Source organism: Hemiscyllium ocellatum, chromosome 34 (assembly GCF_020745735.1).
Source record: "Hemiscyllium ocellatum isolate sHemOce1 chromosome 34, sHemOce1.pat.X.cur, whole genome shotgun sequence".
NCBI classification, from domain to species: Eukaryota; Metazoa; Chordata; class Chondrichthyes; order Orectolobiformes; family Hemiscylliidae; genus Hemiscyllium; species Hemiscyllium ocellatum.
In genome coordinates this window covers 47,492,456-47,512,988 of record NC_083434.1, presented here as the reverse complement: position 1 = coordinate 47,512,988, position 20,533 = coordinate 47,492,456, and the positions used below count along the sequence as shown (strand labels likewise).

The 20,533-nt window shown below is 43.3% G+C and overlaps 1 protein-coding gene across 4 annotated transcripts in view; it reads right to left on the bottom strand.

Moving 5' to 3' along the window:
* The window catches only part of LOC132832309 (cadherin-18-like), a 716,018-nt gene that overhangs the window by 177,961 nt on the left and 517,524 nt on the right, over positions 1-20,533 (bottom strand). For 2 of the 4 annotated variants that reach the window (XM_060850203.1, XM_060850204.1), the window contains one exon: positions 18,787-19,081. In XM_060850203.1, coding sequence (XP_060706186.1) covers positions 18,787-19,081 — 295 coding nt within the window. Of the gene's footprint in view, positions 1-4,860; positions 4,909-7,320; positions 7,549-18,786; positions 19,082-20,533 lie in introns of those variants that run through there. The other 2 variants (XM_060850205.1, XM_060850206.1) reach the window with 2 other exon arrangements.

The window sequence follows — 20,533 nt, the reverse complement described above, 5'->3', positions numbered from 1 at the left end:
TGTAATTGAAAGGAAATGAATTGCTTTCAGATCTTCAAAGAAGGCCCAACCCTCAGTCGAAGGGTGTTGGGGGGGTGGGGTGGGGGTTAACCCAGAATCCAGATGATGGGGCTGAAAGGCTGGACAGTGGGATGGCCCAGCTTGTTCCGAGGCAGCCGGATATTAAAGTAACCAGCGGAGAACCCTCAGACGATCCCTTACCCTGATCTGACCCTGATGCTGAAATGCTGACAGCTCCTTGTTGCAGAGAGGTCACTGGGAGGATGGGTAGGGACTTTGGTGCCAATTTGCCCACCCAGTGCCCAGGATCAGTCAGGGTCCCCCAGGCTTCACATGAGTTGGGGATGAGATCAGGATCAGGAAAGATGGGAATCCCATGTTTTTGAGGGGGAGAGGTTGTAACAAGGGAAAGTCTTTGGAGGTGAGCTGACAGGAGTGTATCTCGATGAAGGCCCACATCCCTAATGCCTGGCCTGTCAACCGAACACTGAGTGTCAGAAAACAGAATTTCCCCATTGGAGCCCACAGGCCAGGCTTTGGGAATTGACCTGTCCATTTGGTCAGGTGACTGCACTACCTGACATTGGTTGAATACCAAGTGAGGTGGATTGAGACCCCTCAATGGGCACTAAGTGGTTCATTAAAGGCCTCAGTGAGTGGTGCAGCAAGAAGGCTGACTTTGAGCACAAAACTCAAACATAATAGGGGTGAAAGTTTTTCTCCACTGGTACCCTGTTACATGATTAGCTATCCCTCCACCTCCAAAGCTCTGAGCAGGAGCCACTAAATTCCACCCATGTTGATTGGCAAATGGTACACTTGCAGATTTTTAGTTTTATTTCAGATTTCTGAAGCATTTTTAATTAGCCGTTTTATTGAATAATCTTCCGTTTAAACTAATTCTTGGTACACAAATGCCAATGTAATGTTCAAATCCAGGACTTGCTGATGAGACACCAACCAGAAGGGATGATCAGGTAACCAGAATAAGAGGTAGAGAAACAGGTTCTTGATCAGCTGGGCAATGGGCTAAGGAGTGACAGAAGGAGTTTAATTTGGCGAAATGCGAGATATTGCATTTTGGTCTGGACTTACACAGTTGATAGTAGGGTCCTGGGGAGTATTGTTGAACAGAGAACCCAAGCGGTTCAGGTACATAGTTCTTTGAAAGTTGGGTCACAGGTAAACAGAGTGGTTAAGAAAGTGTTTAGCACTCTCACCATCATTGCACAGACCACTGAGTCTAGGAGTTGGAATGTCATGTTGAGGCTGTATGGGACATTGGTGAGGTCACTTTTGGAGTACTGTGTACAGTTCTAGAAATCCTGCTATCAGAAGGATATCATTAATTTGGAGAGGATGCAAGAAAGAATGTAGAGTTTGAGTTATAAGGGGAGACTGGATAGGCTGGGACATTTTTCACTGGAGCAGAGGAGGTTTAGGGGTGACCTATTAGGGAATTATGAGGAACACAAATAAGGTGAAGAGCAAAAGGTCATTTACCTATAGCAGGGGTGTTCAAAACTAGTAAGCATAGGTTTAAGGTGAGTGGACAAAGATTTAATAGGGACTTGAGGGGCAACCTTTTCAAAAGAAGGTGTTGCGCATGTGGAATGAACGACCAGAGGAAGTGATAGATGCAGGTACTTTCACATTTAAAAGACATTTGGAAAGGTTTAGAGGGATATGGGCCAAACACAGGCAGGTGGGACAGGATTAGTTTGGGAAACCTAATCAGCATGGATGAGTTGGACTGAATGGTCTGTTGTTGTGCTGTATGACACTATGACTCTAAATCAGAGTGAAATAAAAGGATGCAGCTTGAGGCAGGAAATGCTCCCTCATCAAACTTACTGATCACAACACTAATTCAACTTCTAAATCATCAATATCCTGCAGCCTGTGTGCAATAGACATTGAATAAAGTTTTACAAAAATACAGAAAGCTCTACACTGTGAGTGTAAGGAAGTCACTTCTCTCAGTATTTATTTTATTTTGGTGTTGTCTTTCTTAAAAATCCCCCTGATTGGGTGTCTCTCACAGAACAACCAATGTTCCTAAAACTAGTTCTGACATTCAAAAATGAGCACCACCTCATTGGCTATCAGTTATTTGGACTATCCCTTGATTATAAAAGACACAGCATAAATGTGAGTTTTTTCTTCATCCCATTGAGCTGCTGTCAGCATGTGGGACTGTCATCAACGTTCTGAACTTCAGTTGTCTGTGGGTCTAAAAGAGTTAATGCTGAGGAATGAATTGGACACGACCTGAGATAATGATGTCACATGTACTCAGACATGGGAACAGGTTTGGATCTCCAGCAAAGGACCTGACGTCGAGGTCTTCCTCACAATCTCACGCACAATGTCTACCATGCCAATGTAACTTTAGCCTAATTGCTAACACACAGGACACTACGTCTTATACAAACTAAGAACCTCCTCTTGTCAGACTACCTGGGAGATCTCCTTGAAAATACTAGATCAACTGGTCCTCTAGATCCCTACCAGGAAAGAGGATGGTGATAGATTAATCCTACAACAAGGTGAATTATGGCGAGGAACCGTTGTATGACATTTGGCACTTCACATATTATAAACTTGAACTTTTACTTTTTCAGAAACATGAGACACCAGCCTTCATGGCTAAATTATCACAGCTCAACAATTTACACAATTACCAACACTGCAGAAAATCAAACTTTCATGCTATATTGCAGGACAGTAATCTCAAGTTATGACTTCTACATCTCTATGTTATGTAAGCAGTGACCATTTTTAATGTACAAGGAGTGAATTCCTTTAGTTCTCCCTCCTACTCACTTGAACAGGGGACTATTGGATAATCCCCATGAAGATTCACTCCCACTGCACATTTTAAACAGAAAATATGTTGAAGAGGAGTTCAGTTGTAAAAAGAAACTTGATAATTGCTCGATGGAAACAAGTTCCCCTATTTTGTGAACTCATAATTCTGACAGAGATAGAGGGTGAGAGAGAGGAGATAAGAGACTGAAAGATGCATCAAGATTGACACTAAGCCAAAGAAGGAGACATTAATTCTGATGAACAAAACCATTAACAGAGATAGATTTTAAGGTAAGTTTGCAAGGAAGAGAGAGAAGGAAAATTTATTCCAGAGTTTACAATATTGGTAGCTGAAGACACGGCCACCAGAGTGTTAAGGTGACATACGTTCCTGTGAAGTGTCTTGAGATATTTCTCTATAATCTTGGTGCTATATAAAGGGAAAGTGTTGTTAGTGTCATTTCTCAAAGATAATTAATTGTCTGTTATGCCCATTCCATCAACTTAAAATATCAAACATCAGAAATATGCTGCAATTTTGCTAATTGCCTGTCAGTGACAGTCGTTCATGTCTCCGTCTCAACATCAAGTCATGACAAGTTGTTCAATTGTGGAATATATCAAAGGTATGCTGCCCATTTTTATCTCAGTTCTTGACAATCCTGATCAGCTGTTTGTTAAGATTCTCGCCTGAAACAGAGAGAGCCTGTTGATGTTTGAGGCTCCTCTGACCCAGTGGTCATACCCACCCCCACTACACCCAATCACAGTGCACTGAACACCAGTCTGAGTGTAAGGCTCATCAATGAAAAGCTCTGGCAGGGCATCCCTACCCAATTTGCAACAGACAGTGACATCAATACCCAACTCCAACAACCAGGAACGCCAGATGTGATGGTGCCCCAGATGTTCTAAAGTCATGTTGGGGCTGGGATTCAGATGCTAAGGGGAGGCAAGCCCAGAGATACAACGAAGAGGAGACTTCAGTGCTGCCAACTGTGGAGACAGAATGTACAACGGACAGGTCTATGTGATAAAAGTGAAAAGAAACTTTAGAGCCCAGGAACAGACCCTTCAGCCCTTCAAGCCTGGGCCAATCCAAATGTACTGTCTAAACCTGTCGGTCAATTCCTAAGTATCTGTATCTCTCTACTCATGCATCTGTCCAGATGCGTCTTAAATGAATCTACCGAGCCTGCCTCTACCACCTCTGCTGGCAACGCATTCCAAATACCCACCACCCTCGGTGTGAAGTACTTGCCATGTGTATCCCCCTTAAACTTTCCACCTCTCACCTTGAAAGTGCGACCTCTCATTATTGAATCCTTCACCCTGGGAAAAAGCTTGTCTCCATCCACCCTGTCTATACCCTTCATGATTTTGTAAACCTCAATCAGCTCCCTCCTCAATCTCCTTTTCTCTTGTGAAAATAAACCTAACCTACTCAACCTCTCTTCATAGCTAGCACCTTCCATACCAGGCAACATCCTCGCAAACCTTCTCTGCACCCTCTCCAAAGTGTCCACGTCCTTTTGGTAATGTGGCAACCAGAACTGTACACAATATTCTAAATGCGGCCGAACCAATGTCTTGTACAATTTTAACATGACCTGCCAGCTCTTATACTCAATACCCTGTCCAATGAAGGCAAGCAGACTATATACCTTCATGACCACTCTATCCACCTGTGCAGCAACCTTCAGGGCACAATGGACCTGCACTCCCAGATCTCTCTGCCCACCAACTTTTCCCAAGGCTCTTCCATTCATTGTATAATTCACTCGAGAATTAGTCTTGCCTAAATGCATCACCTCACATTTGTCTGGATTGAAAGCCACCTGCCACTTTTCCTCCCAACTCTCCAGTCTATCTAAATCCTCCTACATTTCTCTGACAGTCCCTTATGCTTTCTGCCACTCCACCAATCTTTGTGTCATTTGCAAACTTACTGATCATACAAGGTTTGTAAACGTTTGTAGCTCAGGTTGAGGTTTAGGGTGTAGGTGTTGCTCGCTGAGCCGTAGGTTTGATATCCAGACGTTTTATTACCTGGCTCGGTAACATCATCAGTGGTGACCTCCAAGTGAAGCGAAGCTGTTGTCTCCTGCTTTCGATTTATATCTTTCTCCTGGATGGGGTTCCTGGGGTTTGTGGTGATGTCATTTCCTGTTCATTTTCTGAGGGGTTGATAGATGGTATCTAGATTTATGTGTGTGTTTATGGCATTGTGGTTGGAGTGCCAGGCCTCTAGGAATTCTCTGTCATGCCTTTGTTTAGCCTGTCCCAGGATAGATGTGTTATCCCAGTCAAAATAGTGTTTTTTTTTCATCCGTGTGTAGGGCAACGAGGGAGAGAGAGTCGTGTCTTTTTGTGGCTAGCTGGTGTTCGTATATCCTGGTGGCTAACTTTCTTCCTAACTTGCATGGAATTTTGTAGATGATGTTGGTTTTGTCCATGGATTGTACTGGGTCTTTTAAGTTTGTTAGTTTTTGTTTGAGAGTGTTGGTCGGTTTGTGTGCTACTAGGATTCCGAGGGGTCTCAGTAGTCTGGCTGTTATTTCTGAAAATTCTTTGATGTATGGTAAGGTGGTTAGGGTTTCTGGCTGTGTTTGGTCTGCTTGTTGTGGTTTGTTCTTGAGGAATCTGCGGACTGTATTATTTGAGGATCCGTTCTTCTCGAATACGTTGTATAGGTGGTTCTCCTGTTTTCCGAAGTTCGTCTGTGCTGCAGTGTGTGGTGGCTCGTTGGAATAGTGTTCTGATACAGCTTCGTTTGTGGGTGTTGGGGTGGTTGCTGGTGTCGTTAAGTAGTTAAGGTCTTCATGACCTCTCCGCCCCCACCCCCACTCCGGCCTATTAAACATACCTCGACATGGTCCTGTCCCCGTTAGTCCAAGAACTCCCCACCTACATTCGGGACACCACCCACACCCTCCACCTCCTCCATGATTTTCACTTCCACAGCCCCCAATGCCTTATCTTCACCATGGACATCCAGTCCCTGTACACCTCCATCCCCCATCACGAAGGACTCAAAGCCCTCCGCTTCTTCCTTTCCCGCCGACCCAACCAGTACCCTTCCACTGACACCCTCCTTCGACTGACTGAACTGGTCCTCACTCTGAACTACTTCTCTTTCCAATCCTCCCACTTCCTCCAAACTAAAGGAGTAGCCATGGGCCCCCGCATGGGCCCCAGCTATGCCTGTCTCTTCGTAGGATATGTGGAACAGTCCATCTTCCACAGCTACACTGGCACCACCCCCCACCTTTTCCTCCGCTACATCGATGACTGTATCGGCGCTGCCTCGTGCTCCCACGAGGAGGTTGAACAGTTCATCCACTTTACCAACACCTTCCACCCCGACCTCAAATTTACCTGGACCGTCTCAGACTCCTCCCTCCCCTTCCTAGACCTCTCCATTTCTATCTCGGGCGACCGACTCAACACAGACATCTACTATAAACCGACTGACTCCCACAGCTACCTGGACTACACCTCCTCCCACCCTGCTCCCTGTAAAAACTCCATCCCATATTCCCAATTCCTTCGTCTCCGCTGCATCTGCTCCCAGGAGGACCAGTTCCAATACCGTACAACTCAGATGGCCTCCTTCTTCAAAGACCACAATTTCCCCTCAGACGTGGTTGACGATGCTTTCCACCGCATTTACTCCACTTCCCGCTCCTCCGCCCTTGAGCCCCGCCCCTCCAATTGCCACCAAGACAGAACCCCACTGGTCCTCACCTACCACCCCACCAAACTCCGTATACAGCGTATCATCCGCTGTCATTTCCACCACCTCCAAATGGACTCCACCACCAGGGATATATTTCCCTCCCCTCCCCTATCAGCGTTCCGAAAAGACCACTCCCTCTGTGACTCCCTTGTCAGGTCCACACCCCCCACCAACCCAACCTCCACTCCCGGCACCTTCCCCTGCAACCGCAAGAAATGCAAACCTTGCACCCACACCTCCTCCCTTACTTCCCTCCAAGGCCCCAAGTGATCCGCCACAAATTCACCTACACCTCCACACACATCATTTACTGCATCCGCTGCACCCGATGTGGCCTCCTCTATATTGGGGAGACAGGCCGCCTACTTGCGGAACGTTTCAGAGAACATCTCTGGGACACCCGGACCAAACAACCCAACCACCCCGTGGCTCAACACTTCAACTCCCCCTCCCACTCCACCGAGGACATGAAGGTCCTTGGACTCCTACATCACCAGACCATAGCAACACGACGACTGGAGGAAGAGCACCTCATCTTCTGCCTAGGAACCCTCCAACCACAAGGGATGAACTCAGATTTCTACAGTTTCCTCATTTCCCCTCCCCCCACCTTGTCTCAGTCCCAATCCTCAAACTCAGCACCAACTTCAAAATCTGTAATCTTCTTCCTGACCTCTCCGTCCCCACCCCACTCCGACCTATCACCCTCACCGTAACCTCCTTCCACCTATCGCATTTCCAACGTCCCTCCCCAGGTCTCTCCTTCCTACCTTTTATCTTAGCCTGCTGGGCACACCCTCCTCATTCCTGAAGAAGGGCTTATGCCCGAAACGTCGATTCTCCTGTTCCTTGGATGCTGCTTGACCTGCTGTGCTTTTCCAGCAACACAGTTTCAGCTCTGATCTCCAGCATCTGCAGTCCTCACTTTCTCCTAGTAGTTAAGTATTTGGTCAGTTTTTGTCGGTTTTCTGTATATGCAGGTTTGTAGTTCTCCGTTGTCCTTTCTTCCGACTGTGACGTCCAGGAATGCGAGTTTGTTGTCGGTTTCTTCCTCCTTGGTGAACTTTATGCCTGTGAGGGTGTTGTTGATGATGTTAAATGTCTCTTCTATCTTGTTTCATTTTGCGATGATAAAGGTGTCATCTATGTAGGGGACCCAGATTTTTGGTTTGATGGTTGGTAGGGGTGTTTGTTCTAGTCTTTGCATTACTGCTTCTGCTATGAATCCTGATCGCGGAGATCCCATGGGTGTGCCATTGGTTTGTTTGTAGATTATGTTGTTGAAGGTGAAGTTGAATCTGGGTCGGCTATGTAGATGACACCTTTGTCATCACAAAATGAAACAAGATATAAGAGATATTTAACATCATCAACAACACCCTCACGGGCATAAAGTTCACCAACGAGGAAGAAACCGACAACAAACTCGCATTCCTGGACGTCACAGTCGGAAGAAAGGACAACGGAGAACTACAAACCTGCATATACAGAAAACCGACAAACACTGACCAAATACTTAACGACACCAGCAACCATCCCAACACACACAAACAAAGCTGTATCAGAACATTATTCCAATGAGCCACCACACACTGCAGCACAGACGAACTTCGGAAAACAGAGGACAACCACCTATACAATGTATTCCAGAAGAACAGATCCTCAAAAGATACAGTCCGCAGATTCCTCAAGAACAAACCACGACAAGCAGACCAAACACAGTCAGAAACCCTAACCACCTTACCATACATCAAAGAAGTTTCAGAAATGACAGCCAGACTACTGAGACCCCTCGGAATCCTAATAGCACACAAACCCACCAACACTCTCAAACAAAAACTAACAAACTTACAAGACCCAGTACAACCCATGGACAAAACCAATATCATCTACAAAATTCCATGCAAGGACTGCCACAAACACTACGTAGGACAAACAGGAAGAAAGTTAGCCACCAGGATACACGAACACCAGCTAGCCACAAAAAGACATGACCCTCTCTCCCTCATATCCCTACACACAGATGAAAAAAATCATCAATTCGACTGGGACAACACATCTATCCTGGGACAGGCTAAGCAAAGACATTCCAGAGAATTCCTAGAGGCCTGGCACTCCAACCACAACGCCATAAACAAACACATAGATCTAGATACCATCTAATAACCCCTCAGAAAACGAACAGGAAATGACATCACTACAAACCCCAGGAACCCCATCCAGGAGAAAGATATAAATCGAAAGCAGAAGACAACAGCTTTGCTTCACTTGGAGGTCGCCACTGATGATGTTACCTAGCCAGGTAATGAAACGTCTGGATATCAAAGCTACAGCTCAGCAAACAAACCTCCACCCTTGCTGATCATACCAATAGTGCCCTCTTCTCGATCTGGAACTTATTAAAACAAACGAATCATGGAATCACTACAGTGCGGAAAAAGGCTGTCCCCACCCTTCAAAGAGCTTCCCATTCAGACTCTATTGTTTCCCCATAATCCTGCCTAACCTGGCCAGCTTTGGATCGAGACAGGAAGCCAGAGCACCAGGCGGAAAACCACGCAGACACAGGGAGAATGTGAAAACTCCACACAGACAGTCAAGGGTGGAATAGAACCCAGGTCTCTGCCACTGTGAGGCAGCAATGCATACCATCCACCTACCGTGCCATCCAACTGTGAATCAAAAATATAGATTTCAATCGTCACCGCCCATCAGCCCTATTGGTTCCTCCTGTCACATCCGTACCAATTTATGTCACCTCATCCCCTCCACCTACCTCTGTGACCTGACATAGCCTGCTTGTCAAGTGAGATCCCTCTATCCACCACCATTTCCCTTTAGAATAACTATTGCAACTTTGTGTTAATTTATGCTGACCAATGACCCTCCACCCACCAGTCTTACACTCTCTATAGCAACCCACCCCATATACACAATGAGCAGACCTCAGGTACCATGCTGAGATTAAACAAAATGCAAGTCTAAGTTTCTCTTGATCACTTCAATATTTATCGATAAAAACATTTTTAACACATGTAGATTTCTTCAAGTTATTCAGTCCCTTCTGAAAACAACCATTTCATTCAAATACCTAACTGCAAATGAAAATATACATTTATATTCATAACTGAGCATCAAAGTCGTGGAGATGACAATTACATTTGTGACTTACTAGCTCCCCACTTTGATAACAATAGGTTGTGGATTCAGATATGTGGCAATAATAATGACAACCCTCTGATGATAACAGGCAATTTAGTGAAATTGCCACCACTGATTTATTTCCCCCAGCTATAGTGTTTTCTTTTCAAAAATTCCAGAGATTGAGAATGTAAACGTCTTGACAGCTGAGAGTTCTAATGACTCATTTTAATACACATTCATGTCTACTTTTAATATCCTAAAAGATGTGTGACTTCTTGCAAAGGAGTAAAACAAAGAACTGCAGATGCTGAATACCTGAAAGAACAAACACGGAATGTGCTGGAAAAAAATCAGCAGATCTGGCAGCATCTGTGGACAGAGAAACAGAATTAATATTTTGAGTCCAATGACTCTTCATCTGAACTAGAAGCTAGGGAAAGGTGGCATTTATGCGGATGATTGGGAGTGTGATTTGGATGGAATAAGCAGTTAGGTATAGAGAGAATCTAGAGAGAGAGAGAAAAAAAGCATTGGCAGCCAAAAGAATTGTTGATAGTAAACCAGGGAAGAAGAAAAATTCAACAGGTGATCATGGGAGTGTGAGGCATTGGGAATGGGTTTGGTGTGCTTAACATAGCCCACTTCATGACAGGACCTGGACAAGCAAGGAGATGTTCATGCTCTGAAATTGTTCAACCTGATGTTGAGTCCTGAAGGCTTGGTGTACCTGAATGAAACATGAGGTGTCATTCCTCCAGGTAGTGAACATGGAACATGAAAATGACAGTGAATGTTGATTGAGAGCACAGAGTATAAAAACAAGAGGTTATGGCAAACCTGTATAAGATAGTGAAAGTCTCAAATGGAGTATTCCATCCTGTTTTGGGATCAGGAAGGGTATCAAGGCACAAAAAGAGACAACGCAAATGTTTCTTGCGATGAAGACCTTGAGTGATGTGGAAAGAGTGGGGAAGTCAGGACTGTTTTCCTTGGAGAAGAGGGATCCAGCAGTGATATGATAGCGGGGTACAAAATCATGCAGAGTCTAGATGGAGTAGGCAAGGAAGAACTGTGAAGGGTCAAGAAACAGAGGCAAGCTTTTTCGGCAGCTGGCTAAAGCAGCAATAGTGACATTATGGAAACTGGTTTTCCACAGTGAATGATTGAGGTCTCGAGAGTTTCCTGGAAGCAAGATCAATTGTGGCCTCTAAAAGGAAATTGCATCAGTATCTAGAAAAAGCTCCAGACTCTGGGGAAAAGGAAGGAGAATGGCATTAGTTAAGTTGTTCCTTCAGAGAGCCAACACAGACCTGACAGAGCAATAAGCCTCCTTCTGTTCTGTAACAATTCTGTCATCCAATGAGTCAAACAATGAAACACAGGCAAGACGCTGGATGGTCATCTGCTCCATTGATCTGTATTTTCAACAAGTCAGTCGCTAACTTGAGCTGATTAGCTTTTCTCTCCTGCCTGATTACGACTACTCAGCCTTAAAGGTTTAACAGATATGAGGTTGCAGGACTTGGGTAAATGAATTCGGCTCACATTTGACAATTTTCTAAGCTTAGGGAATGCAGATGCACGCTAAAAATACGGAACAAAAATATTTTAAATAAGCATCAAACATTTGTGAAATATTAGAAATAAATATAAAAGTAAACGCAGTACATCAGGCAACAAAGGTTCCTATCATGACTGATAAGGTTCAGTAAGCATCTGATTTGTTTTGTGATTTTAATATGCACAATGTGTCGACATTTATACCCACAGAATTCATCATGTTCTAAAATGATTTATGGTGAACAACAAAGGCAAGATGGAAACCGAAATCCTGAGAGATGTGATGCAAATAAAAAAAGGAAAACAATACATTCACATCGCAACTTCCATGACCTCAACCACAGAGATACTTTTCTGAAAAGGGAAATGCTGCAGACAGACAATCTCGCCACAGGAAGCTACTACAAACAACACCAGAATGATGTCCAGATTATCATTCTTTGGAGATGCCAGTGTTGGACTGGGGTGTACACAGTTAAAAATCACACAACACCAGGTTATAGTCCAACAGGTTTAATTGGAAGCACACTAGCTTTCGGAGCGACGCTCCTTCATCAGGTGATTGACAATCACCTGAAGAAGGAGCGTCGCTCCGAAAGCTAGTGTGCTTCCAATTAAACCTGTCAGATTATCATTCTTTATCATGTTGATTAAGGGATAGATATTGGCTAAATTATCAGGAGAACACTTTGTTCTTCTTTGAAATCATATTGTGGGATGTTGTACAACCACCTGTGAGGACAATTAACATCTCAGCCATTAGATGGGTTTTGTTGGTGCAGCACTACTTCAGTACTGCATTGGAGCAACCACTTTTACTTTTGTGCTGACATCCTGCAGTATAACCTGAACCTATACTTTTCAAAAGTACAGCAAACTGAATGATGGCTGATAGTGGGGAGGAACCTCTCCCTAAATACAATTGGAAATGTTGGCTGAAATCCTGTGTGACTCCATTGACACTCATGTTGCTCACCAGGCGTGGTGGGGAATTCTTATTGAACCAGACTTATCAAACTGACCTGTTTTTCTCTCTCCCTCTGATCTTAAAAATTGATATAACACTTGCCAATTTCCATTCTGATGAAACCACTATTTCAGTATTTTCTCATTCAGTTCTTCATAGTATGGGCTTTCAGATCCTGCGATTTCATCAAATTTCAGTACCTTAAACTTTCTTTAATACTTTATTTTTGTTCATATTAAGCTCCTTTATTTTCTCAATTTTTTAGCCTCCAGATTACTGTCTATTTCTGAGCTGAAACGTAAGTCCTCCACTATAAAGACCAACACAATATATTTACTCAATTTCTCTGCTGAATTTCATTCACCACGATTACTTTTCCTATTTATGCTTCTAAGGGACCAACACTAACTTTAGCTACTCTCTTCTTTTTAATGTACTTATAAGACATCTTCCTAATTTTGTATTTTTGGCTAATTTTCTGTCATTGTACTTTTTTCCTTTTTGTTAAAATTTTGGTCACTCTTTACTACACTTCCAATTCACAGACTTTTTAATTATGTTTTGGACTATTACAGTCCTCTATTTATGAATTAATGCAATTCATATAATCTTTAGTTCCTGAGTGAGCCACTTTTTAAACGGAGTATACTTTAGTTGAACAGTTTGAATTATTTCTTTAAATGTTTCCCATTGTTTATTTACAGCCACACCTTTTAGTCTATTAACCCAATTAACATCAGTCCATAAACTTAAAAGAACTGTGAATGCTGTAAATCAGAAACAAAAACAGAAATTGCTGGAAAAGCTCAGCAGGTCTGGCAGCATCTGTGAAGAGAAATCATGGTTAACATTTCGAGTCCAGTAAGCCTTCCTCAGAACATCAATCCAGTCTCTTTTCACACCTAACTTGCTGTGCAAAGGTTCAGCTTATTGTTTGAGTTGGAGAATCTGCTTTTGCAGATGTAGGTAGGTTAGGTTAGTAGGGGGAAAAAAGGCACTTGATATGTAATGCAAGAAAATGTGAGGTTACTGACTTCAGCAGGAAGAATGAGACATATACTGCTTTATAAGTATAGAGTGACTGCAGAATACCAGTGAAATCTGGGTACCCTTGTACATGAATCACAAAAGGTTAGCAAGAATAAGTAATTAAGAAGGCAAATGGATATTGGTCTTAATTGCAAAATACACAAGTAGAAAAGTTTTGTTGCATTGGTGAGCCCTCACCAGGGGTATTCGGCATGCTTTCAGTCACTTATTTAAGGACGAACATAACTGCATTTGAGGTAGTTTGGTTTCTGGGATAAAAGAGTTGTCTTAAGAAAGGTTGCTCAATTTGGGCCTAAGTTTTTTAGACTTTAGAAGAATGCTGAGTGATGTATTTTGAGGGGGTTGTAGAGATTGAGAACATGTCTTCCCTTGTGGGAGAATCCAGAACTCGGGGATAAAGTTTAACTTGGAGAAATGGTGCCAAATCCTTCTCTCAGAAGGTGAAGGTTATGTAGGATTTACTAATCAGGCAGCAGTGATGGCTGGCAAATTTGGCATTTTTCAGGCTGATTTAAACAGAGTTTTTATCTGGAAGGAAGTTAAACACACTGGTGACAGGCAGGAAATGGTGATGAATGGTGCTGGAAAAGCACAGCAGGTCAGGCAGAATTCCTGATGAAGGGCTTTTGCCCGAAATATCGTTTTTCCTGCTCATCGGATGCTGCCTGACCGGCTGTGCTTCTCCAGCACCACATTTTTGATAATCATCTCCAGCATCTGCAGTCCTCACTTTCACCTGAATGGTGGAATAGGCTACTCATGACAAACTCGCACCCTGATTTCTTCATGTTTTGTGCTAGAAATATTTAGATTTTAAAAATATGGAATTATTCACTTTATAGACCACTGACATATTTTCACTGATCAATTCCCATTCTCATTTAGCACATAATGCAGAGTTAAGTCTTGAATGTATAAACACAAACAACACATTGCAGAGATATATATCAAAACAGCTGCATCCTTCTGATTTACAAATATTAAAAACATTCCAAATATTTCCTATTTCTGAAAATTACAACTAGATTTCAGCTGCATGCTTTTCAATTGGAATGTATTTCTCAGGATTAATGTTATGTTTGCATAAAAAAGTGCGACTCAATATGAGAAATTAATCACAAACAGCCCTACTGGGGATATGAGAGACCAAAATTATTCTGCTTTCTAATGTATGGCTACTGTTGGATAAAAAATGCTTTGTTGAAGGCTGAAGCACAATGCAGAGCAATGAGATTCTACCCAGCCTGAGGGGACGATGTCGGATTGCTGCATTAAATAAGAAAATCCACATGTTGCCCATTTTATTACTGTTCTCCTTTATGTGGTATTTTTTGAGATTCTTTGATCATTTATGTTTGCCATTTTAAAGGAGACACTGCCCCTGCGACGATATTGGAAATATTGTGAAACTGGGAGGATAGAGTAGAACTTGAAAGGACAGAGATAGATTGGTCAGATGGTGTACAGACACCAAATGCAATTTAATGCAGTGAATGTTTATTTATTTTTTACAGAAGGAACGCAGAGGAAAAATATAAATAAAAATATGATTCTAAAGGGGCTGTAGGATCAAAGGACCCTGGGAACATATGCCCATAATACACTGACGGTGTTCTGAAGAAGTCATATAAAACCCTAAACATCAACTCTATTTGTCTCTCTACAATGACCTTCTCCACTCCCCCATCTTCTCTCTGATACCTCCCCTTCCCTCTGTCTCTGATACTGTACCCACCTCCCACCAAGGCTCATGCTTTACCATTCTCACTATTACTTAAACATTCTCCCTCACTCACTCCCAACTCCCCACACTCACACAACCTCTCCCCAATGACTTCCCACCCCATTAACCCTGCATGCCCTCTGCGCTGCTCACTCACTCCCTTCAGACAGCTCCCCATCTTTCTGTATCTGCCCCAGCACTCGCAGCTGTGTCACTCACCTCCATCTCACTCAATCCCTTTGTTTCTCCCATTTCCAAGAGAAAGCAATCCACAACAAGGCAGAAAGGGTCTGGAGGTGTCGAGGGGTGCCTGGCATCAGGCTCCTCACCCACTGTGAGGAGAGACTATGCCCCTTACACAGAAGGTCAGTACTGGTCCTGTAAGAATGCCAAAATATGTGCGGCACCGTGGCTCAGTGGTTAGCACGGCTGCCTCACAGCGTCAGGAACTCGGGTTCAATTCCTGCCTCGGGCAACTGTGCCTGTGTGGGTTTCCTCTGAGTGCTCCAGTTTCCTCCCACAGTCCAAAGATGCGCAGGTCAGGTGAATTGGCCATGCTAAATTGCCCATTGTCTAATTGCATTAGTCAGGGAGAAATGGGTCTGAGTGGGTTACTCTTCAGAAGGTTGGTGTGGACTTGATGGGCTGAAGGGCCTGTTTCCATACTGTAAGAAATCTAATCTAATCTAATTATATCCATGCCATTCCTGCCACCTGAATAAGTACCACTCTTCATTCCACTGCCATTCACTTCAAGCCATTGGGCACATTATTTCTCTCCTTAGTGTCTTGTAGCTACTAGGGGGATGTCTGGGACATCAGTAGAGAATGGGCCTGCACCACCAGAAGACACCTCACTGACCTTTGTTAGTGTGACGCCGCATAGAATGGCTGAAAGTGGCTCTCAGTTGATGTAAACTTACTGAGGAAGATTTTTAGCTGAAACAGCAGCTTCTACAGTCCGATAAACTATACGCTAGAGCAATTATCCATCTTCATAGAAAGGGTACATCCAAGGCAACAAGGTTAAAATAACACACAATGGTATTGGTGAAATGCATACAAAAGACTGCTGTTAAAACAGAGGCAAGTGTAGATGCTGTTTGTATGGAGTCAATTTGGTGAGGAACATCCTTGAGAAATGCTGATAAAAGCCTCGTTCAGGCTAGTCTAAAGTTTGTTATTTAGAATGGGATAGAAAGGGAGGGACTGATCTACATCAGCTTAGAATCCCAAATAATTATAGCCACATGGTATATCACATACATATGTATTTATAAATGGAGGTTCATGTACATTGGTTCTGCTATAATGTGTGTTTATTCAGTGCGCATCAACTTTAATGCGAGTGAAGAACTTAGACCGTTATTTGTAGAACACAAACTTTCCTTACCTGTATTGGCTATGACACAATTCTGATCCCATTAGTTTAAATGGTGCGGATATTACACAATTCTTTTGTATAGTGAAATCATACGAGAATGGGACTATCGCATAATATGAGAACCGACTGTACATATGTATTAAGGGATGTAACTGCATTCCATTGGGTATTCAGTCTCAGGCAGAGAGAGAAGCTCCCTTTCTCTTCACAGAGATTATTGCAGGAACCTATAGTCTGGGATGTGGTTGCAGATGATTGTTTGTGAAGGGCCAAGCAGAAATGATAAGGTGGGGAGAAGATCTGTTAAATATCATGGGAAGGCCTAAAGCTGGTCACAAAGTCACATGATTAACCTGATTGGATGTGAATGTAATTGTTTAATAATCCAATTAGTTTGTTACAGCCAAAGGCTGACTAAAAGCAAATGTGTATAAAGTGTAAGTTTCCCTTTGCTCAGTGGGGATGAACCTGGATTGCTCACAGACTTCCTCCCACACAGTGTAAAACAATCAACTGTTTAATGCTGGAAGTGTAACTGGATGTCAAGTGATTCATTTAGTCATTCTGCCTGAACCTCCTCTCAGATGAGAGTACCTGTGATAGGGTTAATGTTAGGGTAAGGCTGGCTCCTACACACTCACCAGCTCAGATACTGACACTTGATGGAAACATTAGCCTTAGAAAATGTAAGAGCACAATCTGGGGAACACCTGACTATCATAGCTCTATAGCTAGCTGCAAAAGGAATGGCTCAGGTCAGGGCACATGGAGGAAAGTCTGAGACCAAGCACCTGCTCAGCTCCAGTACATTGTCCACTGCACAACAACATGTATGGATAGACAGATAGGTATGGAGGACACAATGGTACAAAGCTCTCAGACTCCAGTTGACTGAGCTTTGCCCTCTTGTGTGCATTCTCCAGCAGGCCCGAATTGCTTGAGACCACACTCCTGTGGATTGTCGGTAATGCATGTTCTAACAAAAATCCATTGAATTCTTCAGCACAATGTGACTGATGTCTTGTTATGGAGCGAACACAAGTCTCACAGCATGATAGTGTAGATCATCAGTATATCCTGCCATCTCGCGGCATCTAATGACATAGGAACTGTCACATCACATGAAACCTTTGATTATTTCAATTCAGAACAAGCTCAGAAGTTCTCAATCTCATCAACAAACTAATATACCTCTGTAAAGAGTGTGGTGCTAAAAAAGCACAGCAGGTCAGGCAGCATCCAAGGAGTAGGAGAGTTGACGTTTCCTGCAAAAGCCCTTCACCAGGGCTGAAACACCACACACTTGACTCTAATCTTCAGCATCTGCAGTACTCACTTTCACCTAATATAGCCCAGTGAACACTCTGCAAGGATATTTTACCATAGCATTTAGGAACGTGTGTTCATTGCATTTAATTGTTCACTGTTTCAAAGGCTTTAACACATCTATTTTAACCTGTTTCTATCTCCAGTACAGTTTCACAATGATGAATGTCACTGACAATGTTATAAAGTTCATCATCAATATTCCAGAGTGCAACCTGAACCCAATCAAATCTAAGTTAATGCAGTTTCAGAGATTGATAACATCACCGATGTGGTGTTGTGAGGCTTCCTGCCATCCCCACCCTACATTCGTCTGTCGCCTGGATTTTGGGCAAGTAGACGCTGAAGGAAAGGCTGTCAAAAGGCTGTTTGAAGTCACCACTTTCCCGAACTGAGTGGGTGGGACTGTCAGGCTGGCTGAGGCGATCGCTACCATCTAACAGCATCACAAACCAGAAATAGGGAGCAGGAATCTAGGAACCACTGTGTAGTTACTGGTCCTGACAACCTTTGATATCTACCCAAAGGCCTGCTGTGTTGTCAGAAATAAAGATTGGCCTATCCTATCGGCCCTTTTCCAAATGTGCTGAACACTGTTCTCCCCTCACCCCATTAGGTCCGGGTCGATGGAAATTTGCTCCAAGGCAAAAGGCAACTGTCAGATGTCAGAGGAACACTAGACATGGGCAGCTGTTGGTTTTAGAGAGGGCTAATGGGTTATCTCACCTCATTTCCATGGGGATTCTGGACATGTGCCTATTGAAGACACAGATCTATTGACTCTGCAAATTCTGCAGCAATGTCAAAGGAACTGAAATTTATCACTAATGGCTCTCTACACCATGGGGCAAATGCATGGTTCCCAAGGATCACAATGGGGAATATCGGGATCACTGAAATTTATCCATTTCCATTAACGTAGTGTCTTATTAAGATGGACATCCATCATGTGGTATTAGATTGAATTAATTTGCAATGAAAGGATACAGCAACATACGTAGAATTATTGAACCAAAACAGTGGATCCAAAAACGTATCAAATTGCAGAGAGAGAAAGCTGCAATGTTAAAACACAACCTTACCAACTTCAGACATTTCTGGGACAGAGGCAGAGTAAGGTCCTTCCAGAAACGCAGGAGCATTGTCATTTATATCCTGCACCTTGATGATGAACTCTGATTCGGGTTCAAGGGGCTTGTTGGTCTTTCTGTCCAAAGCCTGAGCATGAAGAATGTAGTGTATCCTCTGTTCACGATCCAAACTTTTAGTCGCATGAATATCTCCCGTGCTGTCATCAATAACGAATATGGTACCAGCTCCTTCCCCTGAAAGGATGTACTTGACGGATCCATCTCCTTTATCTGCATTTGAGTGAAGCTGGAGAAAAGTATAAAAGAATGGTGAGTCGACATCTTATAAGCAAGTTGACATCTTAATTAGATCCTGCACTATTCCCATTTACTCTTGGCTCTTGATGTAATAGATTCATGGATACAAGTCACATTTTGATAACTGACACGGATGTAAACACTTCTTTTTGATTCAGCATGAACACTGTGTATAATACTGTTTGTCCTACTATTGGAAGGATATTATTAAAAGGGAAGGTGTGCAGACAAGGTTCATCTGGACATTGCTAGGGTTGGAGGGTTTGAGTTACTGAGAGAGGCTGAATAGGTTAGGGCTGTTTTCCCTGAAAAATCAGGAGGGTCAAGGATAGGGTAAATAGACAAGGTCTTTTCCCTGGGGTGGGGGAGTCCAGAACTAGAGGAAAAAGGTTTAAGGTGAGAGGGGAAAGACTTAACATGGACCCGAGAGACAACGTTTTCAGGCAGAGAGTGATTCCTACATGGAATGAACTGTCAGAGGAAGTGTAGGTTCAAATACAGTTACAACATTTAGCAAGGACAGATTAAGAAGAGTATGGGCCAAATGCAGGAAAATAGGACTAGTTTAGTTTGGGAAACTTGCTTGGCAAAGACAAGTTCGACTGAAGGGTCTGTTTCTGTGCTGTATGATTGATTGAGTTGTTGTTGTCACGTACAGATATACAGAGAAAGGTATCATTTTGTGTGATTATAGGAGCTGATTCAGGATAAGATTTTGTGAGATAAATTCTGTCTGAATACAGAATTGGCTGGCCTACGGAAGACAGATGGAAGTAGTTGATGGAAGGTATTAAGCCTGGATCTCAGTGACCAGTCGTATTCTACAGTGATCTGTTCTGGGACCTCCGCTCTTTGTGATTTTTACAAATGACTTGGATGAGGAAGTGGAAGGGTGGGTTAGTAAGTTTGCTGATGACATGAAGGTCAGTGGAATTGTGGATAGTGTGGAAGGCTGTTGTAGGTTGCAAAGTGACATTGACAGGATGCAGAGGTGGGCTGATAAGTGGCAGATGGAGTTCAACCTGGAAAAGTGTGAAGTCATTCACTTTGGAAGGTCGAATTTGAATGTAGAATACAGGGTTAAAAGCAGGATTCTTGGCAGTGTGGAGGAAGAGAGAGATCTTGGGGTCCATGTCAATGGGTCCCTCAATTTGCCACCCAAGTTGATAGGGTCGTTAAAAAGGAGTTTGGTGTGTTGGCTTTCCTTGGCAGGGGGATTGAGTTTAAGAGCTGCGAGGTTACGCTGCAGGTCCATGGAGCCCTGATTAGACCACACTTGGAATATTGTGGTCAGTTCTGGTTGTCTCATTACAGGAAGGATGTGGAAGCTTTAGAGAGGGTGCAGAGGAGATTTACCAGGATGCTGCCTGGACTGGAGGGCATGGCTTATGAAGAAAGGTTGAGGGTTGGAATATAAAAGCACCATTGTGCTACTGAGACT